The sequence below is a fragment of the Perna viridis genome, chromosome 5 (genome assembly GCF_037379345.1).
Source record: "Perna viridis isolate PV_CMFRI_1.1 ecotype Kerala chromosome 5, ASM3737934v1, whole genome shotgun sequence".
Classification (NCBI taxonomy): Eukaryota; Metazoa; Mollusca; class Bivalvia; order Mytilida; family Mytilidae; genus Perna; species Perna viridis.
In genome coordinates, this window is record NC_142449.1 from 20474953 (window position 1) to 20502446 (window position 27494).

Here is a 27494-nt window from a genome sequence, read left to right on the forward strand (position 1 = left end):
GATATGTATGTCTAGATCTGCGTGTGTGTTAGGCCTTATACTGTGTTAAATTATTTTTGTTTGACTAGTGTACTTTTTTATTCATTAGAAGATGTTATTACATAATGAGTATTGAAAATAATTTAACAGTTCTGTCTATGAATGTTCGTGTTCTTTCTAGAAATAGGAAAAAGAGATTAGATGTTTTAATTGGGTTAAAGAAAATGGAGCATCTATAGTCTGTTTTCAAGAAACACACAGTAGTGAAGATGTTTAAAAAAAATTGGGAAGATGAGTGGGGTAGCAAATGCCTTTTTAGTCACTGTAATAGTAGATGTCGCTGGAGTTCGTGTTATGTTCAAACAAGGTTTCGATTTTAATATTAATGATTCAAAAACTAACCCTAATTGGCGGTACATAGTACTGGATTTATCTTTATGTGAGCAAAGGTTAACTTTTGTTTTTGTATATGGATATAATACAGATGAATCATGGTTGTTTGATGATTTATTACAAAAAATTCTAGTTTTACTAATACCAGTATTTTATTATGTAGTGACTGGAACGTAGTTGAAGATTTTCACATATAATACTTTGAATAAAAAGATTGAAGAAGTTGTTGAAACATTTGAACTCCTTGATCCATGGCAAACTTGTCAACCTAACGATAAAAAGTTTACTTGGCGTCAATATACTCCTATCAAACAGAGTAGACTTGACTATTTTTTAGTAAGTGAAGACTTATTTTCACTGATGAAAAACGCAAAAATACTACCTCGCTTCATTACTGATCATTCAGTGATTATTTTCACATCTGCAGCTAGTCTTGGAAAGAGGGGAAGGATAATTCCAAGCTGTTGAGAGATGTTGAATATACACAAAAAGTGAAGACCTGTATTAAAGACACTATATCTGAATTTATCTTTCATGTGATATAGAAAACCTTTTTCATGTAAAATTTACTTGTGACGATCAAATTTTTCTTGAACTACTGAAGATGAAAATCAGATCAATGTCAATTACACATTGTATAGCAAAATCTAGAGAAGAAAAGGCAATTGTTTCTGACCTTGAGACTGATATACAAAATTTAGAAAATATTATAAATACTTCTCCTAATGAGGTAGTACAAACATCCTTGAACTGGAAAAAAAACAGAATTAGAATCTAAGAAGGAACAGAAGGTTGAAGGTTTACTTCTTAGATCCCATGTAAACCGGCATGAAAATGGGGAAAAGTGTACCCAATATCTTTGTAAGCTAGAAAAAAGAAATTTTGTAAAGAAGACAATGGGTGTAGTGATCAGTGACCGAGGTATGCATATATCTGATCCATCTGAAATATTATAGGAAGAACATAATTTTTATAATTTTTTTTTAACCTCTATTCATGTAGGGAAGTAGATAATTCAGATAAATCATTTTTATACAAAAAAACTCACACAGGAACAACAGGACCTGTCGGAAGTTAATCTGAATATGAGGAATTTTATATGTCACTGAAAGGTATGGAAAATGGTAAGAGTCCTGAATCAGATAGATTTACTGTTCTCAAATTTTCAGTATCAAAGTGTCATTACAAGTATACCAAAAGAGGGTAAAGATAGAAGGTATATTGGTAATTTGAGACCAAGTAGCCTATTAAATACTGATATTGAAATAGCATCAGCTGCTATTGCAAATAGACTGAAAACTGTGTTGCAGCTAATAATCAGTGACACAAAAAAGGTTTATGAAGGGTCGATTTATAGGAGAGAATACTAGGATGTTATATGACTTGATGCACTTCCTTGAAAATATTGATAAGTCAGGATTGCTTCTTATAGTAGATATAGCAAAAGCTTTTGATTCCATGAACTGGAACTTTTTAAAGAAATCTCTTAAAATTTTAATTTTGGGTCTTCGATCTGTAGATAGTTCGAGACTCGAGGCTAAGAGCGGTGTTATCAACAATGGACACTTATCCAATTTCTTCAATTTTGAAAGGGGTTGTAGACAATGAGACCCACTGTCTCCTTACCTATTTACAATAGGTGTTGAATTTTTATCATTAAAACTAAAATCTAATTACATTATCCATGGAATCTCTATAGATAATAAAGAAATGCTTTTAAGTCAGTATGCTGATGATATTTTTTTACATCGGATGGTAGTGAACAATCTTTAGATGAAACTTTCAAATGTTTTAACAGGTTTTCATCTATATCTTGTTTAAGGATGAAATCTTCTTAGACTAGAGCAGTAAGGATTGGTCTGAAAAAATATTCTGATAAAGTGATTTGTCAAACTTTTAAACTTCTATGGTCACATGCGAATTTCAAACTTCTTGGGATAGATTTCTCCCTTGACATGAGTAGCATAGTTTAAATTAATTTTGCTAAAAAGATTAAAGAAGTCTCGGCAATACTTAAAAGCTGGCAACACAGAAAGTAAACGTTACTTGGCAAGATTACTGTTATAAATGCTCTTGCACTACCAAAACTAATTCATCTGTTAACTGCACTACTAAACTTAGCTCTATCGCAGTTAAATTAACTAAATGTCTTGTTCCATAATTTTATATGGAATGGGAAGACAGACAGAATAAAAAAGAACACCCTTCTTGGAGATATCTCACAGGGAGGGCTAAACATGATTCATTTACCTTCTTATAATTATTATCTTATGTTATCTTGAGTTAAGCGTCATTTGTCAAATCCTGAAGGAAATTGGCAATCTTTATTACTATTAGAGCTGAAAAAATTTGGTAGTGACAGAGTCTTTAATTTCCAGAAAGATAATCTGATTGAAGTGTTAAATCGTGTTAAAAATCCTTTTTGGAAAAACATATCGTACAGTTTGTCTTTGGCACAGCCTATAGTTAAATCTTCTATAAAAGAAATTATGTCATTAGACATCTTAAACTTTGTACCAGTGAATGACTTTTTAAATTACGTTAATTGGAAAAACAGTTTTTGGAAGATATTGTAGACTGTAATAGTAAGACATTTCTCACATTTCACATTTCAATTAAACAGAAGACAATTACAAATAACTTTCTATTGTGCTATAACCGTTTATCAGATATTCCTTAATTTATCAAGGACTATGTTAAGGAACATTGTCAAGAGATAAATTTAAATGTTTTTGTACCATTTGATCCACTCATTGAAAAGATGTCAGTAAATGTAAAGCTGAAATTTATATAAAAGGATCTTGTGAATCATGTATTTGTCAAACCTCTAGAGAAATTGTTGAAAAGGGAAAATATTTTTAAAACTGAACTCAATGATTTGTCAATATATTTTGTAATTATGAAAAAAATGTTGTAAAGATACTTATCTAAAAAAAAAACTTTCAGTATAAGTTATTTCTTCGGATATTGCTAACAAATTCTTTTCGATACAAGATCAAACTTAAAGCCACACATTTATGTTCTTTCTGTGGCATGGAATAAAAAACTAGAGAACATCTTTTTTTATGATTGCCACATCACATATAACATTTGGCTGTTTTTCAATAAAAAAAAATAAGAAATTATTATGCTGATTTTACCTTCAGCAAAAAACAGATTCTATTAGGATTTACTGAGAAAAATATGTTTATTAATCTCATTTTTATAATAGCCAAAATTTGTTTACATCAATGAAAATTAAAAGGCACTTTTCCAACATTGATCAGATTGAAATAAAGGATTAAACAGTACCGATCATATGAACTATTCATTGAAAGTAAACAGAATACTACCAGAACTTATGATAAGTTTTGGGCCCTGAATTTGGGTTCTGAATTATGTTGTATTCTTTTTGTTTTCATTTCTATTTATTCATAAATTCAATAAATATTTGTCAAGTACATTTTTTGGAAGTACATGCATCAAAAGGGCATGAAAGTGTGTGTGCGGGCGTGTGTGTGTGCGTCTTATTTTCTTCTCGATCATTAGTATTATTATTTTATTATTATTTGCATTATATCATTAATTTAACTCTAATACATAATGTATTGAGTAGTCTTAGATTATAAGTGTATGTGATATGTCACCTCTCAAAACCCGTCAGGTGGTGGTAGGAGGATTATATGCAAAAATCTATTTTTAGTAACGACGGAGATTCAAATTTACCCCTCAAACTTTGTTTGCTTAATCTATTCACATAATTAGACCTCAAAAAATTGATATACATGTATATAGATATTTATTTTGGGGGGGGGATTTGGATATATGTTGTTACAATTTTACTAAAACTAAAACGAATTAAGATAGGTAAATCCTTAAAATAACACAATTTTAAAAGCAATATACTGTCATAAAAAACCATAAAAATCAGACTGACGAATTACCATATCCATTCTATTTCCCCCTTTTGACACTTTATTTTCAAAGGAGGCAAACCTCCAAATATTAACAGCCTTTCCCAATTTCACCAGGAATAATTTGTTAAAATTTCAAAAATCATCAGATAATTTTTATTCAAGCTATCGTAAATGAACGGAACAGAAGACAATTACAGATATCATTATATATTTTGGTGGTCGTATAAAAAGTTTGTCTGATGATCACATACATCATCTAATTTGTTTTAGGCTTCAGAGGTCCCACTCATTGCCTTTTTTAAATAAAAAGTTGTGCTCCTCTCATCGCTCATTTGTTCCTCTACTGTTACGAATCACAGTTCATTACTAAGCTCTTAAAAGATCCTTCAAAACAGGATATGTTGCGTGAATTAAATAATGCTTTTAGATATCTTGATGATATTTTTGGACTTAAATAATCCTTAATTCGACACTTTTGTTTAAGATATCTACCCAAAAAGAACTTAAGGAAACCAAGTCTAGTATAAACAGTACTCGTACACCTTTTCTTGATTTAGAACACAAGAAAATGGCAGCCTTCTTACAAAAATTTCTGACAAAAGAGACGATACTGATTTTCCTTTTGTTAATTTTCTATTCCTAGATGGTGATACTTCCGAAGCACCCTCTTCCTACGGTAATTACATTTCACAACTGGCCCGATTTGCTCGTGTTTGTAATAAAGTGTTTTTAATGAATTTCAATTTAAAAAATTTAAAATTTAGATTTTAATGAAGGCAATACATCCTAACCGGAAAAACTTTTGCATCAGGGGGATCAATTTCACAAACTTCTATTCTTTTTCACCGTTCAAAGTTTGATACAACAATATAATAGCATTCACAAGTTCTCAATTAAAAATGGTGATGTTCATCCAATTTGTATGGAAATATAGTCTATAAAGAACATTCTTTTAAACAAAATCCTATGGATTTATCAACTGCCCGTAATAGATTTATTCATAAAGGACACGATTTCAAAAGCAATATTCCTTTTTTAATCTCGTTTTGAGAAATACATATATTCAGCATGGAAAGAGGTGGTCATCCTATAGCGATCACTCTGTCTGTTCGTCTGTTACAAACTTGTCTCCGTGTGGTAACTTTTTTGTCTTTTGATATTTTACATTTAGGTAAAATCAAACTAAAGATGATTTATCTGTATACTCAAGGTCAAATTCCAGGTTTTTCTTGTGGTCAAAAACTCGTGTTCGGGCTGTATCTTTTTTCATATATATATATATATGGGTTTACTGCCATGGCAGGGTCAAAAGAAATGATTTCTAGTTACTTTTGTTGTCGGGGCCTTCAAGAGCTTACTTAAAGGTGTGTTTACACTTATTAAAGATTTTTTGGTGATCTCTGTATTTTCTATTTTCATAAATGTTATATGATGGGTGTATTTGTGGCTTTTCAACCCATCTGTTCCCTTTTCTATTATCATAGTGATTATTTCATCAATTGATAGTTTTTTTTTTCCTATAATACATGTAGTTAACAAGATATTGGCTGAACATAACAAAAAACTTAATATTTCACCTTTCAAGGAAAGTTGCCCAACATCAAATGATTTTTTCCTTATCTAAAGGAGTTTTAATGATATTGGCTTAAAACAGCAAAAACGACAATTTTCGCCTTTCAAGGGCAATTACTTTAAGAAGTCCTCGCTTTAAAACATCGACCCAATAGATATTTATGAAGAGCTCTAAAAGCTTAAGAAGGAAAGTGACATTTATTTTCCAACATCTCTCATAGTATTGAGATATATGTAGAAATTGGTCCCATAAGAAATACCCTAAGGATGCTAGTGACCTAGTGTTATAATTTTAAGGTTTCAGAAATTTTTTACAAGAAAGTTAACTAACGAAGGCAGACGACAACGGACGGCATGTGATGGCAATTTTTCACATGGCCTTACGCCAGGTGAGCTAACATAGTCGTAAAACGAATGTATTGTTTCTATACAAACAAATTAGAACGTCTGAAATATTCATTACTTTATAAGAAAAATACTGTATTATATAAATGTGAATATCATCCCTTGTAGGGTATAGTGTTGCACTTGCAAGCTTGGGCAATATAATATCTGCATGGAACAATATTCAGCAATGTAAATATTTACCGATGAGATAAAAATAGGCCTGGTGGGGGTGTTTTTCTCTATATAAAGGAAAAGTGGACTGTGTCAAATGTAACATAACACAATAATTTGGAGGTATAATCGCTTGATATCAAACAACTTAATTCACCAACTATTCCGCTTGTAGTTGTCTACAGACCACCTGACTCAACTATTCGATGGTATGATAAATTTGAAAGTGTTGCCGAAGAACTAGCAGCCAAAATAGAAAAATACTACCATAATGGGGGACTTCAACAATCATCAACTGAAAGACAGTAAAATGAAAAGCATAATGAACCCATATAACTACAAGCAACAAAAGAACAACGTTCCAATGTATCCTGCGAAAACTTAAATTTCACTGAAATTTTCTAAGTCCAAAGCCATAACCTCCAAAAAAAAATCCATCAACCGTAAAGTCGAACTTAACCTGCAACTTCTCGTAGTAAAACTACATACAAAAGATAAAGTCAATCGGTAAAAGCATTACAAAAAAAAATGCGGAAAACTGTAAATTCAATTAAATTTTCTAAGTCCAAGGGCCGTAACCTTCCGTAAAAATCATTCAACCGGGACAAAATTTAAGCTTAATCTGTAACTTTTCATAGTAAGACCGCTTTTTGTAATGCTTTTACCAATTGATTTTATATTTTGTATGTAGTCTAACTTTGAGAGGTTACAGATTAAGTTAGACTTTGATTACGTTTGAGAACTGAGTAAATGATGACATCCTATCAGCTATGCATCAACGGGACTTCTTACATGCTAAAGAATTAAAATTGTACTCAGATATTGATTAGGCATTGTATAAGAGAGCATGTAACATTATTGTATCCAAAGTGAGGGAAACAAAAAGGACATTTGTGGAAGTGAATGGTTAAATAATTTCACAAAGTGATGAAATTGCAAATGTTTTTAATGAGTTCTTTTGTATCATTGGTCATAATCTTAGGAAAAACTTTGATAATTCCCCGCCTGATGTAAAGCAACTTATGGACCCAAACTCATTTGTTATTCGAAATATGAGCAATGTGTTGGGTGAAGGGTATTTCATCAGAGCCAAGAAGTATTACTTTAGGTGTTCCTCAAGAATCTATCCTTTGTTTCTTGTTTTTTTTATAATATTTGTCAATGACTACGCATGACTGTTTAGTTAATTCACATGCAACTATTTATGCTGATGATACATCACAAGATGTTGCTAGTGAATGTGCAAATGTAATTGAGAGAAAATAAAAAGAAAATATTGTAACTCTTTTCAATGGATAAAGTCTAACAAACTTAAAATGAACCTTAAGAAGACTCGGTGCATGCTTTTTGGCACAAAGCAGAAACTATCTAAATGTAGAAGGATACGTATTAACATAGATGATATTGTAATAGAAACTGTTGAAAATTCTGTTAATATTGATTGTAATTTATCTTGGTCTTACCATACTGATATTTTAACTGATACAATTTCAAAGAAAAAGTGTCTTTGAAGTTTTATGTCCACTGAAGCTATACTTAAGGTATACAACTCTATGATAGTCCCACATTTTAATTATTGTTGTACTGTATTGTCCAATTCAAAACGTGTAAGCAATGTAAATAAATTATTTGAATTACAAAAAGGGCCAAACATATCATTTTATATGTGCATAATGTTACGAAACCATCACATATATTATTTGACAAATTGAAATGAATACCAATGCCTGATTATTTTATACACAGAAAAGCAATACTAGTGTTTAAGTCTTTGAATCAATTAACACCTTAGTACTTATATGCTTTTAGATTGTTCATCAAATAAGATCTTGAAATACTACACAGGCAAATGTGCCACACATGAGAATCATAAGGTTTACATCATATGATTATCATATAAATCGAGCACCATATGATAATCATATGTTTCGGTTTACATATCATAATCGCATGATTATCATATGATAATCATATGTTTTTTACAAACATATGATTGTCATATGTTTTTAAGCCAAAATTACCATATGAGAATCACATTATAATCATATGACTATCATATGATAATCATATGACTATCATATGTTCAATATCATGATTGTCATATGATTACCATATGATTGTCATATGATTACCATATGATTATCATATGAATCGAGCACCATATGATTATCATATGAATCGAGCACCATATGATTATCATATGAATCGAGCACCATATGAATATCATATGTGGCACATTTGGCTGTGAAGAGAGAGTGAACTTGATATATTACTTGTGCCAAGAGCCCAAACAGAATATTTTAAACGATCATTCATTGTATCAAGTAGTTTATTATGGAACAATATGCAAACAAATATTAGAAATTCAAAAAGAGTTTCAAAAAAGAATATCTAGAAAATTATTCTTTAAATGTTACTGCAAATATGTAATACATTATTATGTGTAGTAATTGTTTTTTTATGTCATTTACTGTGTTACATTTAATTGTTTTTTGATTCTTTATGTTGTATACTATGTACATAGATGTATATACAGGACCATACTGTAACCTAGTCCAAGGACTAAAAAGCTATTTTGTTTAAATAAAGGAGATTATTATTATTTCATAATTATTACTATGTAAAAGCAATAACTCTATTATACCAAGGGAAGTTATAAGAGTAAGAAGTAAGAAGTATTATGATTTGAAGATTACATTGGTACAAAAATGGAGGGATTTACTTCGTATATTCTATATTAAAGGACCTGCCAGGTTTCTAAATAGGCAATCTATAAAGTTTTCATCTATATATTGTAGTCCAAAACAAAGTTATTCTTGACAAAGATTCAAATGATTTGTTAATACTTACATATCCACCAGGGGATTCAGTTTTTGCATATTCTGATTGATTGGCATACACATCTGCAGAGTTGTTGTTCACAGCTAAAACAAAACAAAACATGTATATATAAGTTGTAAGATATAGCCCAACAAGTAACGGAAACAGCAACCAATAAAGCGACATTCTACGTTTGAAATGAGTCAGTCCAAAGGCAGCTAACACTTTCTTGATGAATTTTCCTTTATCACTCTACAAAAGAAAATCAGTGGCCCATAAAACAGTAAGTTGATATCAGACAGCAACCATACAGCCTCCTCAAATTGTACGACATCCCGATGCAAATGGAACTACTAAGACCTGCTTTTCAATATATGGCATAGCAATATGTTTCATTTATGATATATACAGAATATTACATGTCAAAATCAGTATTACATGCGGTATCAACCCTAAGCCACAGGTGAAATATGTCTAGGATATGTCTAGGGGTATGATATAGGGTATGCAATGTAGGTCTAGAGGTGTGATCTAGGGTATGCAAAATAGGGTAAATGACATACGCTGAAACAAACCCTTATAATGCATATACAAAAAGGTATATTATCTAAATAATGGTCTGAAAAGCGATATACTTTAATAAAACTTGTAGTAAATAACCACAAAGATGCTGAGAAAAGTGCGTAGAAAATATCGTCATTGAACAGGTTGAAAATATCCATTATGCTGGTACAGATTTTGTCTTTCAAGGGCAATAAATTCAACAAGGAGTTATCCAACAAGTTTGACTCAAGAAAACTTTGGTAGGACTTATCATGAGGATCATTTCAGCAATTGAAAGTTTCTTTCTATCTATTATTGTTTCCAAAACATTCGCTGAAAACTGTAAAAAAAGCCATTTTTCATCTTTCAAGGGCATTACTCCTCCAAGGAGACGCCTAATAGCTTTGATCTCTGAAGACTTTTGAAGGTCTTATAATAAGGATCATTTCAGCAATTGAAAGACTTCGACTAAATATATCAGATTTGGAGATACATGCAAAGTAAAAACTAAAGTCTGACCCCGATGTGCTATTTTTGGTAACAGCGACCATGTTTTTCGACGGATCAAAAATCTCCACATCAGTCAGTTTGGTTCCAATTGGTCAAGTTGTGTCAGAGGGGAAGGTTTTGGAAAGAAATAACATTAAAATACCAAAAAACGTCAAAAAGGGTAATAACTCAAAACATGGCTTAACAGATTAAAATGAAAATTTGACAACAGGTAGATCTCATCATGTTGAACATGTTTACTATTATGTCAGAATTTGGCTAACCCAAACAGTTTTGGAGGTATATGTGAAAAATTACTGTCTGACCCATATGTTCTATTTTTAGTAAAAGTGGCCATGTTTTTGACGGATCAAAAATCTTCATATCAGTTCTATGTGGGATACCCCAAGAAACATTCATACCAAGTTTATTTTCAATTGGTCAAGTGATGTCAAGTGAGAAGAGTTTTGAAAAATTGTTGAAGACGACAGACGCCAAGTGATGGCAATAGCTCACAAAGCATTCGGCCAGGTGAGGTAAAAAGGCATTGGCATTTGGCAGTTTTGCTGTACTAAACAGTTTTGGATAATATGCAAAAAAGTCTTACCATTATGTCGGCTACGTTTTTTGACGGATAAAAAATCCCAGAATAATTTCTATACAGTATATGCAGGAACTTTCATTCCAAGTTTGGTTCTATTAGTGTCAGAGGAGAAAAGTTATTGCATTTCTAGAGAAAGAATGTATTAAAATTTCAAGCTGCTGTGATAATAAAAAACTGTTAGGGACACATTGAAAACGGATAACGTAGACTGAGATAAACCTGAGAATGCCAACTCATCAACAAAAATATGAATTTGAGGTACCCTCATGCCTCCCATTTAAAATTCTTCTTTGTCGTAAAGAACAATTAAGCATTTTTGTATCTAGTTATACCTCAGTGAGGCAGAATTCATTTTTTTTTTCATTTTTTTTATTCTTCAAACATACATTCTTGAAAACTCTATAATCAATAAAGGCATTAAAATGCAACCAAAAGTCCCAGTTGGACTTCGTGCAGGCCGTTTTGCCAGTTACTCTGTTGTTTTTATTCCAAAACCTTATTCTTCGTTGTTTAAATTGTTTTGTTTTGTTTTATTTTGTTTTTTTCTGTTTGTTTAATTTGGTCAATTCAGAAATAATTTAATAAGCACTTAATCGGGTGAAAAAGATTTGAAATTGGTCTCACGTCTTTCTGTTATGAAAGGAACATTTGCACATTTGCCTATTTCCTCAGCAGCCTTTATAGGCAACAACACTATATGATACATACACAAATTTATCTGTGTCACCATTGTTAAATATATTATTGAAAGCATATTTACAGTTTCTACGAAAGTTGAAACAAATTCCTCACTGTTTTTTACCTCTGCTTTTTTGAGATACCGGTGCATACTGAACTATTGTACAGCATGTCAGTCCTGTTCAATGTACCTTTAAGAAACAGAGCCTATACTCATTTTGTTGGTAAGATTCATGATTCCCAAGCAACCCAGTTAACCAAGCACTGCCAACACCAGCGCCATTATGCGATTTTGAATGCTGCTTTAACGTTTCTTCTATAGTTGTACCCGCAGGACACCAACACTTACCAGAGATAAACGATCTTGCAACCACAATGCTAATTGCACCTTGAGTCAAAAGCTCAATTAAACCAGGATGTGATGTCTCACTATGGGTAAAAAAACGGAAAATTATGTAAGGTAACGAGCATAATTTCGACACCCCAAAACTGAAAAAAAACAAAGTCAGACATAAGGAAAAGGAATTGGCTTTTTACTGTCCTTGCCCTTTTTCTTCTTTCAAGAGCCTCTAATAAGGTTTAATGACAATGCATAGCTCTACTATAGTTACTTTTCTCTACAAATCACCCCATTTAAGGAACCAGATCCTATCATACCAGCTTCTATAAGAATTTCAGGAAGCCCCTTCTATCTTCTTTCAAATCATTTTCGAATAGGCACAAACAATATGAAATATTTCAATTATAATGATGTGGTTTCCGAAACTTTCGGTTCTAAATAGGAAAAACTTTAATGCAGACACGTTGTTACAACATTATTGTCCAACCATCTTTGCTACTTCCTCTGAAAATCTGAGACTCTCTTGTACTGCTTTATAATCGGTGACTAAGTTGTTAATTACAAGGTAATAATTAATAGTTGTCAATCTTTCTGGGACACCCCCGAGAGTAGTTTGAAAATTCATTAATCTGGGGACTTCCTGGGACACAAAGGAAAAAAATGTAAGTATCAATCATACCATGTCTTCTTTCATAGAAAATTCATATTGTAAATCAAAACCAGGAACTTCCCTATCAGAAACAGAGTATGGTGGACATTTTCAATCAGCAAGGGAATTTTGAATTTTAACAAGGACACTATTATGGGCAAAACCCATATCATTAAGCAAGTTGTAAAAGGCCATCAAAATATATGATGTGAAACTATTCATGAATGACGAAAATCGACTTAATCTATACAAAAAACGTAAAACAAATAACGATGAACATAAAAACAATGACATCTACAGAACTAAAGGTTCAATGTTTGGTACAGGCATATATAGCACGTGGCGGGATAAAACATGCAGTGAGCGCTCAACCTAACTTCTAACATGGGACAGTGGTGGGAAAATATAAAAATAGTACAACTACAAAAAAAAATTGTCGAATTCGGATTTTACTAATGAGATCAATACAGAATATAAACACCTTAAAAATCAGACAATGACAACCAGATGTAAATACCTCGACAGAGTACTCGATGTTCATGTAAGCTAGTTCTAAATCAAAAAACAACTGATAAGAACACCTAGTTAACTCAAACAAAAGTATCATTGAAAATAGGTCATAAAATATCTAAGAAAAAATAAGATATTCCTGAAAATTTGGTACCTCACTTCTCCAGTAGTGTCAATTGCAAGTTTTCAGCTCTTTAATTTTGGTTACTAAACTTCGTCTTGCTTAGCTCTGAAATATATGTATCATGAAGGTAGCCGAACTTTACGATTTCTTTCTTGAAGAAAATTTCATTTTCAATTATTTCCTCAAGATTAATAAAAGAAGTTTATTCAACGGCCCATAATTCAATTTGATGCTGTCGTCTTCTCTCCTCATATGGACTCCTCCATCGTTCAGGATTACTAATGTTTTTACTTTGAAATATATTATGGTACGGTGCTTCACAGTCAAACATGTCTAAGCCCGTTATTTGCGTCAACAAAGTTTCGTCCAACTACTGTTCAGCTGCCTTGAAAACATTAGTTTCACCAATAGAATCGAACCTGGATAGCCTATCCTTGAACTAAGAACCATTTCATCTGACAGACTTCTGCTTTTGTTTCACAGAAAATACACTCCGGGGAAAACGATACACAATCTTGCTCCTTGAAACGCTTCCTTCGCTTGTTCACGGAGCCACTCAAAGATGTTAAGGCGTCTGTTTTCTAAGCCCCCAGTCCATCAGTTTTTGTTACAAAATCAGTGGTTATCACAGTCACTAGAACATGATTCAGGAAAGCACTAGCAAGCAGCATAAAATCTATGGCCAGAGTCAGCTGGGTCGACAAGACGTTCATTCGCTCCATCATTTAATTTCATCAAAGCCCAATATGAACAAGAAACGATATAGAACTGAGAAAAATGAATAATACAAACAGGATTCCTTTCCATTTGTTCTTTATTTTGTTTTGAGTCATCAAGTTTTCTCCATCTTGGTCTATTAAACTTAATCACAAGAGCAAACTATAAACAAAAGGGAGTATTATTAAACAAATGACAACACGCAAAAATGATTTAAATTTAAATGAGAATATATATATATATATATATATATATATATATATATATATATATATATATATATATATATATCGCAAATTTGACAGTTCTAAGTAATCACAATATTTTAGTCACTAGTACCTTCATGCCTTGTAGCAATCTTCAAGTGAACAATATGACTACATTGTTAACGGTAACGTTTATGTGACGTTACAATAGTTATATAAAAGGGAATGAATTACTGTCCATTCAACGATGGTTTAAACTTTTCGATAAAACGTTTTTCTTTTAATTTTCGAAGACCCTCATCGGAGGATTTCATTTTATAAAAGGGAAATATTCAAAAAAAAAAAAAACGCCGCGCAAGTGTCTATGTGCGCACTAAGAGGTATATATTGGTAGGCGGGTTCTCTAATTTGTTGTCTATGCACACGCATCCTGTCAAATAGATGGTCACCTGTTTGGCCAATGTAAATTTTGCTGCAATTTCCACATTGTATGCAGTAGATCAGGTTTTCTGTTTCGCAAGTCATGTTAGCGTTGGTGAAAATTGACATGTCTTACAACGTTTATCATTACATTTTGACACTGCAAATTGTTCTTTGTCACCATCAGGATCGAATCTAGCTTTTGTTAATAGTCTTCTTAATTGTTTCGGCTGTCTTTTACATTGAATTAAAGAATTTTCATTGATATGTCTTTTCAATGAGGCACTTCTCGCTATTATCGGCAGATTCGATTTAGCTATATGGAAAATATTTGTATTGCGCGGGTTGTGATTTATGACCAATGGAATTTCTGATTTCTTAAAAATATTGTTAACTCTTCTAACCGCTGATCCGTGTTTCGGAATCTGTAACTCCTGCACAGATCTTGCGTGCTAAACAATACGGGATATTTCTTTTGGTATGTGTTGGATGACAGGATCTAAAATCAAGGTATTGGTGGGTGTCCGTACTTTTGCAGAAAATGTCAGTAGTAATTGTTCCATTATTGTTGATCACTAAAATATCCAAAAACGACAAATTTGTACGGCTGATTTCACGGGTAAATTTAATCGAGCTATGGAGGTGATATTAGAAAGCAATTCATTTTGAACAAATTCGTGGAACATTTCTATGTTTTTCAACCCAGTATTGGACGGTGCACCTGGTCCATGCTCTCAGTTTTTAGTGGAGTCTGAGCTGCTCATTTACTTTTGTTACCTTGTATGCATGATTTTAGTTACTTTATGTTCTTTGTTGTGTATGTCTGTTTTCCATGTCTGGTCTTTGTCCCTGAATTATATTCTTTTGATTACCGCTATAACCTTGGTTCTCTTGATTACTCTTTCAGAATATCCGTGAATTTATTCAACATGTCTTCTGAATAGTTCCAAATAATAAAACAATCATCAAGAAAGCGTTTCCATGAATTTTCAATATAATTTGCGAACCTTTGACTGAATTCGTCTTCAACTTTCTGGTATAGTTTTTGCTCAAGGTATCCCATCACAAGTGTTGCATACGTGGGTGCAAACTTGGTTCCCATAGCAGTTCCACGAATTTGTATATAATTTTTTCCATCAAAGAAAAATGAATAGTTTTCTAATATTAATTTTCCTGCATCCAATATAAAATCAACAGAAAAACGATCTGGGATAACATTTCTATGTTTTTCAACCCAGTATTGGACGGCTGTAATTCTGAGATCGTGTGGAATGTTTGTGTATAAGCTGGTCACATCAAAACTAACAAGTATTGACTTTGGATCAATATTACTTGGTAGATGATTTAGAAAATCGATATCGTCTCGGATATAGCTAGGAACAAAATGACAAAGTTGTTTAAGGATTATATCGATAATTTTACTGAGACGATGCGTAGGACACATGGGTTCAGCTATTATCGGTCGTAGATTTAAGTCGGACGGCGATCTTACCTGGACTTATTGATTATTCTGTTCCTTAACGGCCTTTCGATTTATGCACTTTCGGTAAACCATAGAAATTACTTGTGCTGTACTCGAAGTTTGTTAGGCAGTCTATTTCCTTGTTAGTTAGGCATTCGTTATGGGTACCCACTAAGTTGTTAATATGACCCATTATTCGTTTATCTATATTCCTAGGAATTTCCGAGTAGAAGGACATGTCATTTAAAAGTTTATATGCAAGATTTCTGTAATATTCAATATCTATGATTATTATTGCACCCCCTTTATCGGCTTCTTTAATACTTATAGATTCATCTGCTTGTAGTCGCTTCAAAGCAGCTAATTCTAATCGAGATAAATTTTGTTTTATACCTTCATTGTCTTGCAACGGGAATCGAGATAATGTATTAATATATTGCTCCAAGTGAGTGTTGCGGTTTTTCTTTGGAGTAAAATTCGACTTGTTTCGAATCAGCGAATCGTCATCTTCTGTATCTCTATCCGCAAAGTATTCAGTTAATCTCAATTTTCGACAAAATTTACAAATATAGTTTTGCAATTCCTCGGTATTTGTCGACAGGGTGGGTGTAAATTTTAGACCTCTAAAAAGTAACTTAATTTCATCATTGTCGAGGTGCCTTTTTGACAAATTAATAGTTTTAGGGTCTATTCGGGAATCTCTTTCGGTATTGTTTCTTGCGTGTATTTCTCCCTGTCGGCTGTTTGTTGGCCCGACACTAAAAAATGAATTCTTCCCTGGTTTCTTGGTGTAGAGTTTTGGTATTGAGATCGAGTTTGTTGTGTTTTGTTATTTCTAAGGTTCTTATTCTGGTTAAATCTGGGACTTACTTCTTTTGTTTGCTTACCGCTTCTTAAAATTTCGGAATACAGTGGTTTGTCCTTCTGACGATTTTGAGATCTAGAACGAGAACCTTGTCTATAGTTAGTATTTACTCGTCGTCTTCCTTGTGGAGTTGATCGTGATGATCTCAATGTTTGTTGTTCATTTCTCTGATTATAGTTTGGGAATCGTCCTGCGCGGCGACCGTTTCCGTTTCCTCTATTATTTTGTCTAGAGGTGTTCCTGGATCCTCGGTTTTGCCTATTAGTATTGGTACCTTTTTTTTTTACCTTTCGTTTCATTTTTTGTTTGTCATTCGGAGATTCTTGACCATATGATTTCACATAGTTTTCAAGAAATAAGGCTTTATCTTTCCATAATTTCTCGGACTTTTCCTCTTCTCTAGAAATATCCTTTGTTCATATTTCTTTCATTTTATCGGCAATAGCGCCAGTAGAAACTTTAGATATTTCATTCATCATTTCACAATCGGTTTCCTCGTATTTTGTTTTATAGCGAGTATGTTTATTTTGGATGATTGAGATATCGGTTCGGAATTTTGTCAAAGCAAGATTCCATCGGAGTTTAGTTTCTTCTAATGGTTCGCCTTTAATTTCTTTAATCAAATATTTTTGATCGGCGATTCTAAACCGATCCAATTATTATAAGTTTCAACATATCGTTGGCATTTCATGGCATTCCAGAAGTATTGCTTTCTTATGTTTAGCAATTTTCTCCAAGATTTCCATATTTGTTTGCGTTTTCTATTTGCCTCCTTTTCCACGTTGGCTTCATTAAGTTGTAACATCCAGTTCGGCTGGGCATATATATATAAAGGTCTGAAAATTTCCCAACAATGTTAGAACTGTCAAATTTGCGATGCAAATTTTTGGTCGTTCCCTCCGCGGGACTCGAACTCGTACCGCTGTGACATCTATGTTTATAAATAAAACATTTACCAAATGATACCAACTGAATAGGTATTTTTGGGTACTGAATATCCAGGAAGATATACGAAAAGTGGTTATTACTGAATTTAGTGTGAAATCTTGTAGGGTAGATTTACAATTTTAATTTGCTTACATTGTTATACACTTGAAATAATTTATTACAACTTGTCATAAAAATTATTTGATCAATTGAAAGTTTTTTTTATACATATATTATACTTTTAAAGATAATGGCCGAACACTGCAAAAATTGTTAGTTTTGCATTTCGAGGGAAATAACTCTTAACAAAGACGCGTCTGACAATTTTGACCCCTTTTAGACTTCTGTACGACTTATCATAAAGACTATTATTATAAGGTTTGTTTCTATTTATATATTTATTATAGTTTTCAAGATATTGGCTGTCATTTTTCGTCTTTCAAAGGCAATAACTCTTTAAAGAAGGAAGGTCGCATTCATTTTCAAATATTTCTTCTAGTTTTTTGAGATATACGTAAAAGTTGGTGACGACCATTGTGGTGTAAAAATAACAACGACAGCCATGTTTCAGGCTTGATCTACATAACTGAAACATTTTGAAAGTATATACCTTAAGAAATTTGATGACCAAGTGTGGTAATATTAATCCACTAATCGGTTTCAGAGAAAAAGATTTCTGCAAAAATTGCTGCTGACCACTATGATCTATTTTTAGTAATGGTGGCTATGTTTTCGTCAGATCAAAAATCTCTACATCAGGTTTAGGCAAAATACCCTAAGGAACATTCATACCAAGTTAAGTTCTAATTGGTTCAATAGTGTCAGAGAAGAAGAGTTTTGAAAAATTGTTAACAACGACTATGGACAACAAAGCCAATGCCTAAATCACTTATTCACAGATCACAGCTTGTTCCACTATGAATAAAATTCTCAGAATGGTCCTGGAAAAGTCACTTTCCATAATATGATACGGATCCATTATGGACGCACAACAGTTTATCAACGGGTTTTCATGTAAACTCTTTGAGATGTTTAGGTTTCCTGCATGCACGATACCCAAACGCACACTAAACGCTGACAAAACGAACGATAAATGAACGCTCCTATCGTTTAAATGCACGACAAACGAACGCTCCCAGCATGCGTTTAAACGTACGATAAACGAACGCTCGTATCGTGCGTTTAAACCCACGATAGTCGAACGGTGAAAATAATAATATTAAGAAATAATGAAGGAAGAAAAAATAGAAAATAAAATCATCAAAATTATATGAATTAATAAAAGCAAAAAATATAAAAATAACAGTTGATTCATGGAAATAATCCAAGTACAAAAATAAATGAACACTGCCATGGTGCGTTTCAACAAACGCTCCCATCGTGCGTTTAAATGAACGCTTCTATCGAGCGTTTAAAGGAAAGCTCACACCGTGCGTTTAAACGAACGCTTCTATCGTGCGCTTAAATGAACGCAAAACAATGCATAAGCGCACGATAAACGATGCACGAACATTAAAATCGGAAACCTGATCGTTTCAAGGAGTGTATCACGCATGAATTGTTTAAGAAATTGTCTAAATTGCAACTTAATTGATACAGATTGTTGCGGTACGACATGGTTTAGTACAGATTTAAATTGGTCTGATACGGATATAACTCTGTTTAATACGGAAAGATGTGTATCACAATTATGTACTGCGGATACACAGTGGTGTAGTATGGTTTAATTAGGGTCTAGTACAGGTAAGTACGGTCTGATCGGGAAAAGTACGAAATCGCTACAGAGCAGTACGGACGAGCCAGAATATACGCATTGGCACAAGTTTTGACACCGTTTTGCCACAGACTAAAACGAATCAGTACGTTCTAATACGGTTTGGTATGGATATACTGTGGTTGTTTGATCCATAGTAAAAGTTTAGCATGCATTAAAGTTGTCAAGAATATACAAGTACCGGTACTACAGCAATCTACCACAAATGACTTCGGTTTCTTTACGTAGAGGTTCAGGCTAATACAGATCGCAATGTACATGTATGATGCTGGATTGGATATGTAGCTAACCTGGCACGGCGATCCTTGAATGTGTGACTTAAGCATATTTTTTTTTTGTAAATAACCTCGTTTATTTTCTAATTATGCTTTAACATAAGTTAAAATTTGGCTTAACCTGAAGGTTTTGGAGATATATGTGATGAACCGCTTTCTGATCCCTATGTTCTATTTTGGAAATAGCAGTCAACTTTTTTCACAAATCAAAAATAAAACTGGTTATTTTGCACCGTACATCCGAATGAAGAACAATTTCTGTCGAGTAATTTCTGAGGAGAAGATTTTTAAGTTATAACATCAAATAGCAAAAAAAGGTTCATAGAGGGTCGAATTCCAACACATGTTTACAGATGATTAAGAAAATTTGACCAAAGATAGTTAATATTTTGCTGAACTCTAACCTCTGTCATAATTAGGCTAAGCGTATAAATTTTGGAGATACATGTGGAGACGTTAAAACTGCTGTCTGAGCCCTTTGTTTTTTTTTTTAGTAATTGCGGATCCAGTCATTAATAGTCAAGTTCTAATCTGGACATCAGGAATATGAATGCTTTTGGCCCCAAATTTCTTAAATATTAGTCTTAAAACCCAAAATCAACACCAGTCTGACCATTCTTGACATTCCTTTCCTTTAATACGAGTTATATAGTTAAATTCTATGAAACGCTTGCTTTTAGCCCCATTTTGCCCAATAATTATAGGACGGCAGGGGATATAACCCTATAAATCACTACCAACCTTCACTTGAGGATTAGGAACCATTGTACAAAATTTTATTAAGATCAAATAATTGATATTCAAGTTATGGTATAAAAACGAAGCGTTGTTAATGTCGGCGGGGGGGGGAAAGGGGGTAAGTGATAGCAAAAAGTTGAATGGCTTATGGCCAGGTCAGTTATTTCTTTCAATTTAGTATACACTTTAGATAGATTAAAACGTGCAGATCATCAGCTACGGATGATTTTAGTCTTTTCAGTATGTTATATTCTTAATGAAGCTAAGATTCTTTTAACGGAGATCTCAATTTTTTTATTGACAATATGCTTGGATTGTAAGGCAGCATGTTCTGGATGCTTTATCTTTGGGTGAATAGTTGAACTCTGTAAATCATACATAGTGTCCCCAAGATGTTTGCCTTGTGTTACATTACAATATTCAGATATTTACTTAACATAATAATAGTTCGCAAAACTGAGGATATCATCACTCTTGGCAACACTATTTCGGAATACAAAAAAGGTAAGCTTTGAGCGAAAGGACACAAATCCGATTGGGGAACGATTCTTTGGAGGTTGTATCTCTAATCTGCATGGAAAAATATCCGAAAGTTAAAAATTACTATTAACAAGACCATATGCTGAAAAAGCCTTATTTTTTATCATTAACATCTTCAAATATAGAAATTTATATTTACTGGGAAAACTGTGAGCAAAGATCACTTGGTGAAACCCCTCACTTCCCTCCCTGAAACCATATAGGATACCCCAAAAGTGATTTAAGCATTCAGATTGAAAAACAAATGACAGTGTTCACATTTTTCGTCAGGAGACCCCAAAAGTTATTCAGACGGAAAGACAAAATAGGAGGTGCACAATAACATCCTGTAATAAATAATATAAGAAAGTTTCATCAAATTCCATTAAGTGGTTTCAGAAGAGTTGTGGATTTGAACGGGGGATTAACGAACGGACGGACAGACACCATGATCACTATACACCTCCAGCTTTTTAAGCAGGGGTATAAAAATGGCTTGCTTTAACATTTCAAAATATTTTTATATATAATTATAGAAGATAGCTGCAACAGATTTTGAATTAGCATTTCGGATTCTATATAGGAGAACCAAAACACATACAAAGCGTCATCTCGCCACACCTCCAAGATCTTCAAGCACGCAGATGTTCAGAAATAAATAAGGTTCACAACTAAATTACTGAGCAAAGAACTTGCGTCGGACTCAACAATTTATATGGCTGTTATGGTAGAATGCTCATGAACTGACTCTCAACGGCTAGGGATATTTTATCAAAGAACTTGAGATAAAGGATACTACATGTGAAGTCAGCCTCATATCTTGACCTACACTTAGAGTTTAATGGTAAGGAACAACTACTGACCAACAATACGACTTTTCATTCTGTACTATCAATTTTCCTTTCATCTGCGGCAACGCCCCTTCAGCACCAGATTTCATATCACAACTCATGTTATGCCAGAGCTTGCTGTAACTACACTACTTTTTTGCACCGCACTAAATCAACAAACTTAATATATGGATTAGAATGCAACTTGTGTGGTTTAATATATGTCGGAGAAACGCAAGAATGATTAAATAAAAGAATGTGCGGTCATCGTTCGGGAATAAACACCACCAAATTCCCGACAGTTTATCAACACTTTAATAAAACAAGATCATTCAATCCTTTCCATAAAAGTTCGTATTTTAGAAAAAAAATTACCATCCTACGAACAGTCCCGTTCCAAGTGAAAACTATCGTAGGGAGAGGAGTACTGGATACGCAGACTAGGTACTGCGATACCTTACGGATGCAATGACAACATCAAAAGTATAGGAAACCTTTCAAGCCAATATAACAATAGCATAAATGTGAAGAATTTATTTGACAAAAATCCAAGACGGGAAATGAGTCATGGCCATCGCCACTATACGTCACCTAAGTTACATGATGTCTCCATAGATAGTCTCCTTCCTTTCATACAAAAACCTCTTGGACTTCATCACATTAGAACCAAACTTTATTCTATACCTCTCACTCTACTACACTCCCTTTACAAAACAAGTCTTGACACTTCTGTTTCTGACCCAACCTCATCATTATACAGACTTGTTGCCATCAATTTGGATATTGGTTTCAACAGACTCTTTAAACCAGTTTGTGTGAAAAGTCAAGATGAAGAAAAACGATCATTTCTCCCACTGTCAACAAAGAGTAATCAAGGGAACCAAGGTTATAGCGGCAATCAAAAGAATGTAATCCAGGGACAAAGACCAGACAAGGAAAACTGACATTCAAAACAAAGAACATAAAGTAACTAAGATCACACATACAAAGTAACAAAAGTAAATGAGCAACTCGGACGCCACTAAAAAACTGGGAGCATGGACCAGGTGCATCGGTAGGGTAAGCGTCCTCTGCTTTTCTAGAAACACACGCCGAGTTGCTCATAAAAACTTGAGATAAAGGATACTACAGACACTGTGAAGTCAGCCTCGTATCTTGACCTACACTTAGAAATCGATGGTAAAGGAAAACTATTGACCAAACTTTACGACAAACGTGATGACTTTTCATTCAGAATTGTCAACTTTTCTGTCATCTGTGGCAACATCACTTCGGCTCCTGCGTATGGAGTGTTCATATCAAAACTCATACGTTATGCCAGAGCTTGCCGAAACTACGCAGACTTTTTGTATCGCGCTAGAACGCCAACAAATAGGCTTCTGGAACTGGGTTATGTTGCTACAAGATTGAAGTCATCACTACAGAAGTTTTATGGTCGTCATCATGAACTCGTGGATCGTTATGATGTATCCATCAGCACCATGAAAACTGATTTATTCAACGGGTCATAGTTTTCCTTCCCTCGTTTGTCTACCCCGGACTTGACTTTTTATGAGCAACTCGGCGTGTGTTTCTAGAAAAGCAGAGGACGCTTACCCTACCGGTGCACCTGGGCCATGCTCCCAGTTTTTTAGTGGAGTCTGAGTTGCTCATTTACTTTTGTTACTTTGTATGTATGATTTTAGTTACTTTGTTTTTTGTTGTGTATATCTGTTTTCCATATCTAGTCATCGTTGTGAACTCGTGAATTGTTGGGGTGTATCTTCTACACCATGAGCTCATGTTTGTTAAATGTGTCATAAAATTCCTTTCCTTAGTCGTCTACCCCAAACTTGACTTTTTATGAGCAACTCGTCAGGTGTTTCTAGCAAAGCAGAGGATGCTTACCCTACTGATGCACCTGGTCAATGCTCCCAGTCATTAGTGCAGTCGGAGTTGCTCATTTGCTTTTGTTGCTTTGTACATGTTGATTTGGTTATTTTATTTTCTTTGTTATGTTTGTCTGTTTTTCATCTCAGGTTTTTGTCCCTAGATAACATTTTTTTCCACTAAAATCTTAGTTCCCTTCTTTACTCTTCCACATACATACAGTAAAGATTCAGATACAGACAATGACATTTGTCTTCTATTCTATCTTGGAAGGACACGCAAATCTATTTAAATTCATATTTAAATTAAGTTTCAATTTCGTTTGTTTTACATAAATGATTTTATTATACATGTTGAAATTCTGGAGCTGGATTATCTTGGAAAAGATTTGTTTCTGATACATCAAAACAGCAGCAGATTTTTAAATCGGGCCCAGCTAAGCCTAAACTATAATCAGTTCTCCTTTTTTTCTGTGGGCTCAGACATATACTGACAAAATAGATATATCACCAGAGTAGCTACCAAAATGGTCCTGACTTGCTACAGACATTTCAAATGAAATGGTGGGTTAAATCTAGTGGGTTTAAAAGAATAACAAACCTCCATATTCCATACCCGTGGTGATTAAATAGCATTTGCATGCAATAGTGTCATAAAATAAGTCGTCATATCAGAACAAAAATATAATTTACAAAAAGCAATCACTCCTCATTGTTTTAAAAGAAACTGAGTATTTTTCAACCAAGGATTAATATCTGCAAAAGATTTTGGAAAGTGACCATTTGAGACACATTTTCCCACATCCCTGATTCAGGAGCTCATTGAGTGTTTGAGGCAAAAGAGTATTTATTAAACAAATCTTAAATTGTATTAAACGTACGAAGCAAGATTGGCATAAGGCGTGTCTAAAATATTGTCCTAGATATAAAATGGTGACATTAATTTTTATCATCCTTTAATGGAAAGTCACTCGTTTCAGATAGGTACCCCATAACCTCTTTGGCTAATATCTAATGTTTGCAGTACATGAGGCCAGGGGCATATTCACGTACGATTGGTTCTATTCCAATTGGAATAATTTTTCCGCTTTGCTGTTCCATGGTAATTTAATGAAAACCTTTACTGAAGAATTGACTGTTAAACATTGGGCCCGATAAACAAGTGGTTTGCAGTATAAACAAATATTCATCAAAAATATTTTAATTTCTCATTCAAGAAAATTACTTTGGTTATCCGATTATCATGGTTTTTATTTAACAGTCCTTCATGTAGGAGGGAAAAATAATTTTATTGAAAATATGATATATTGTACGCACAAAGTTTCCATGTCTGCTTCATTTTTACAAAATTTCCCCTAAGACTTTTATTTATAAATAACCTTTTCCATCATTAACTCTAACTTGTTTGCCCCCTTGATACAATCTTTTGATATAAGCAGACATTTAAGCACACAAGTAGTCCTTTTTTTTGGATAAGATGGACTTCTTTTGGTTAAAAAAACAACCCTGTCCAATCGGATGTCCCCCTACCTGACCCTACCAGGTTTGGGCTAATTTGTGGAGTACTACAGCCTGCTATTTTTTTTTATTCTTCTGCAAGTTCTTAATAATTCTGTACTTTGTATGACTTAAGTGCCAATGTTATTAAACTGTGGTCTTTAGTCTAAATGTGTATGTTATCTTTTCTTACATATTTTATTTGGCATACTGAACAGGTTTGGTGTATCCATCCTGGAGGGTGAAAACAAGAACTCCTCAAGTTTTGGCAGGGAGGCAAAGAAGAAGTCGTGGATTTTTTTCTCTACTATGGGTGGATCTTATTGAGGTGAGTTCACTGATGATTCATCTAGGATTAAAGCGAGTTTAAAAAGCAATGTTAATTTCAGTTCTGCATCATTGAACATTTACTTACCCACATCAGCTCATGTATATAAAACTGAGATAGATTGCTCAAATATGTCTAAATGTATATTTCAGTTACAAAACTGTCATATTGACAGCAAGCTGGTGTTCCCCTATTTAAAATTAGAACTGTGAAAGATCAACTGCAGGATTTTTTCGAGTGCTCTTTTGAAGACACATGTACAACATCACATTCCAAAGTACACAGAAAAGAAGTCTGAACCAAACAAATAATAAACTAATCATCATATCTTATTTTATCCATTTGGGAATTATGTAAGTTGCTTTATGGCCTTGTTCTTTATCTTTGATTATGTTAGGGTTAAAGCCTATGATAAGCCCTATCAAAGTAAAGGTTTGTTATAATTCATTGAAAAAATCCCTCTTTTCTAAAAGGTAAATGACTGCCCCTCAGAAACCAATGAAGAGCTTTATGGGGCCACATGATAGGACCACAGCATGTTGAACTCTGTTCACTAAGGGCAGATGTTGACACAATATTACTATTTGACACACTTAAACATAGTGACTTGTCATCTATTATAAGCACAGCAAGACGTTTGGACATAATATAGCACATGTAAGTTAAAAGATGTTTTAGTTATGATTTTAGAGTGTTCACCAAATACCTTTGCCTTAATCAAAAGACCAAAACACGTCTATTCTTGCGTCACTGTCATAAATTTGTAAGCACATAAGTGTCTTCAATATGTATGTTAACACTAAGCATTAAAAACAAAACTACTGCGTGGATTATAAATTTCCACATGCAATTTCCTAATAATAGAATCTACTGTTAAAAAAAGGCTGGGTTCAGCATGCTAAAAATGTAGGAAAAAATCATAAAATGTCTCTTTAATATATGGTGTAAATCTTCAAAATGTATATAATCACCATGAAATGTTTGAATAATGAGAAGACTTTGGTAGGACTTGAAAGTTTCTTTCTATCTTTCTTTCTACCTATTACAGTTTTCAAGATTTTGGCTAAAAACAGTAAAAAAAACATCACTGTTCCCCTTTCAAGGGCAATAACTCTTACATGGAGTCGTCTGACAACTTTTATCCCGGAAGGCTTTTGTAGTCCTAATAATAAGGCTTATTTCAGATATTAATAGAATTTGGCTAAACAAGTAGTGTCAATGGAGAAGATTTTGGAAAGAAATAATATTAAAAATAGCAAAAAACGTTGAAAAAGGGCAATAACTCCAACATGGCTTAATGGATCAAAATGTTAATTTGACTGCAGATAGATCTCATCATGCTGAACACTTTTACGCACGTCATAATTTAGGTAAACCTAACGATTTTGGAGATATATGCAAAAATATACTGTCTGACCCCTATGTTCTAGTTTAAGTAACGGCAGCCAAGTTTTTTGACGGATCAAAATTCCCCAGATGAGTTTTATGCTAGATACAGTACCTGAACCGATCCTTGTTTCAGAGGAAAAAATTTTTGAAAAACTGTTAACAAACGACGACAATAATGACGACAGACGCCAAGTGATGACGTTGCTTTATGGGGCTTGGTCCAATTTTGTCCCCTTGTAACTCCAAAGCCGAAAAAGAGAAGTCTAATGGAAAAAATAAAATGGAACATATTGAAATCAGAATAATCAAAATTGGATTAACATTAAAGTTCCCTCTGAATTCTTATGATAATACATATTACCCCTTTTTAGTACCTTATTTACAAAAGGGGTGGACAAAAAACCCTTCAATAAAATACTAGATACACCTCCTGAATTGTTAGGGCAATATGGACACAAAATTCAAGCTTCATATATAATTTTGATCGTAATTAAATTATGACACAGGATAATATTTTACCCTGA

At 33.4% G+C, this 27494-nt stretch overlaps 1 protein-coding gene across 2 annotated transcripts in view; it reads right to left on the reverse strand.

The window, feature by feature from the left end:
- Positions 1-27494, reverse strand: part of LOC148616448 (irregular chiasm C-roughest protein-like) — an 84134-nt gene that overhangs the window by 11346 nt on the left and 45294 nt on the right. For both annotated transcript variants that reach the window (XM_088583496.1, XM_088583497.1), the window contains exon 13: positions 9249-9322. In XM_088583496.1, the coding sequence (XP_088439622.1) occupies positions 9249-9322 (74 nt within the window). The remainder of the gene's footprint in view (positions 1-9248; positions 9323-27494) is intronic.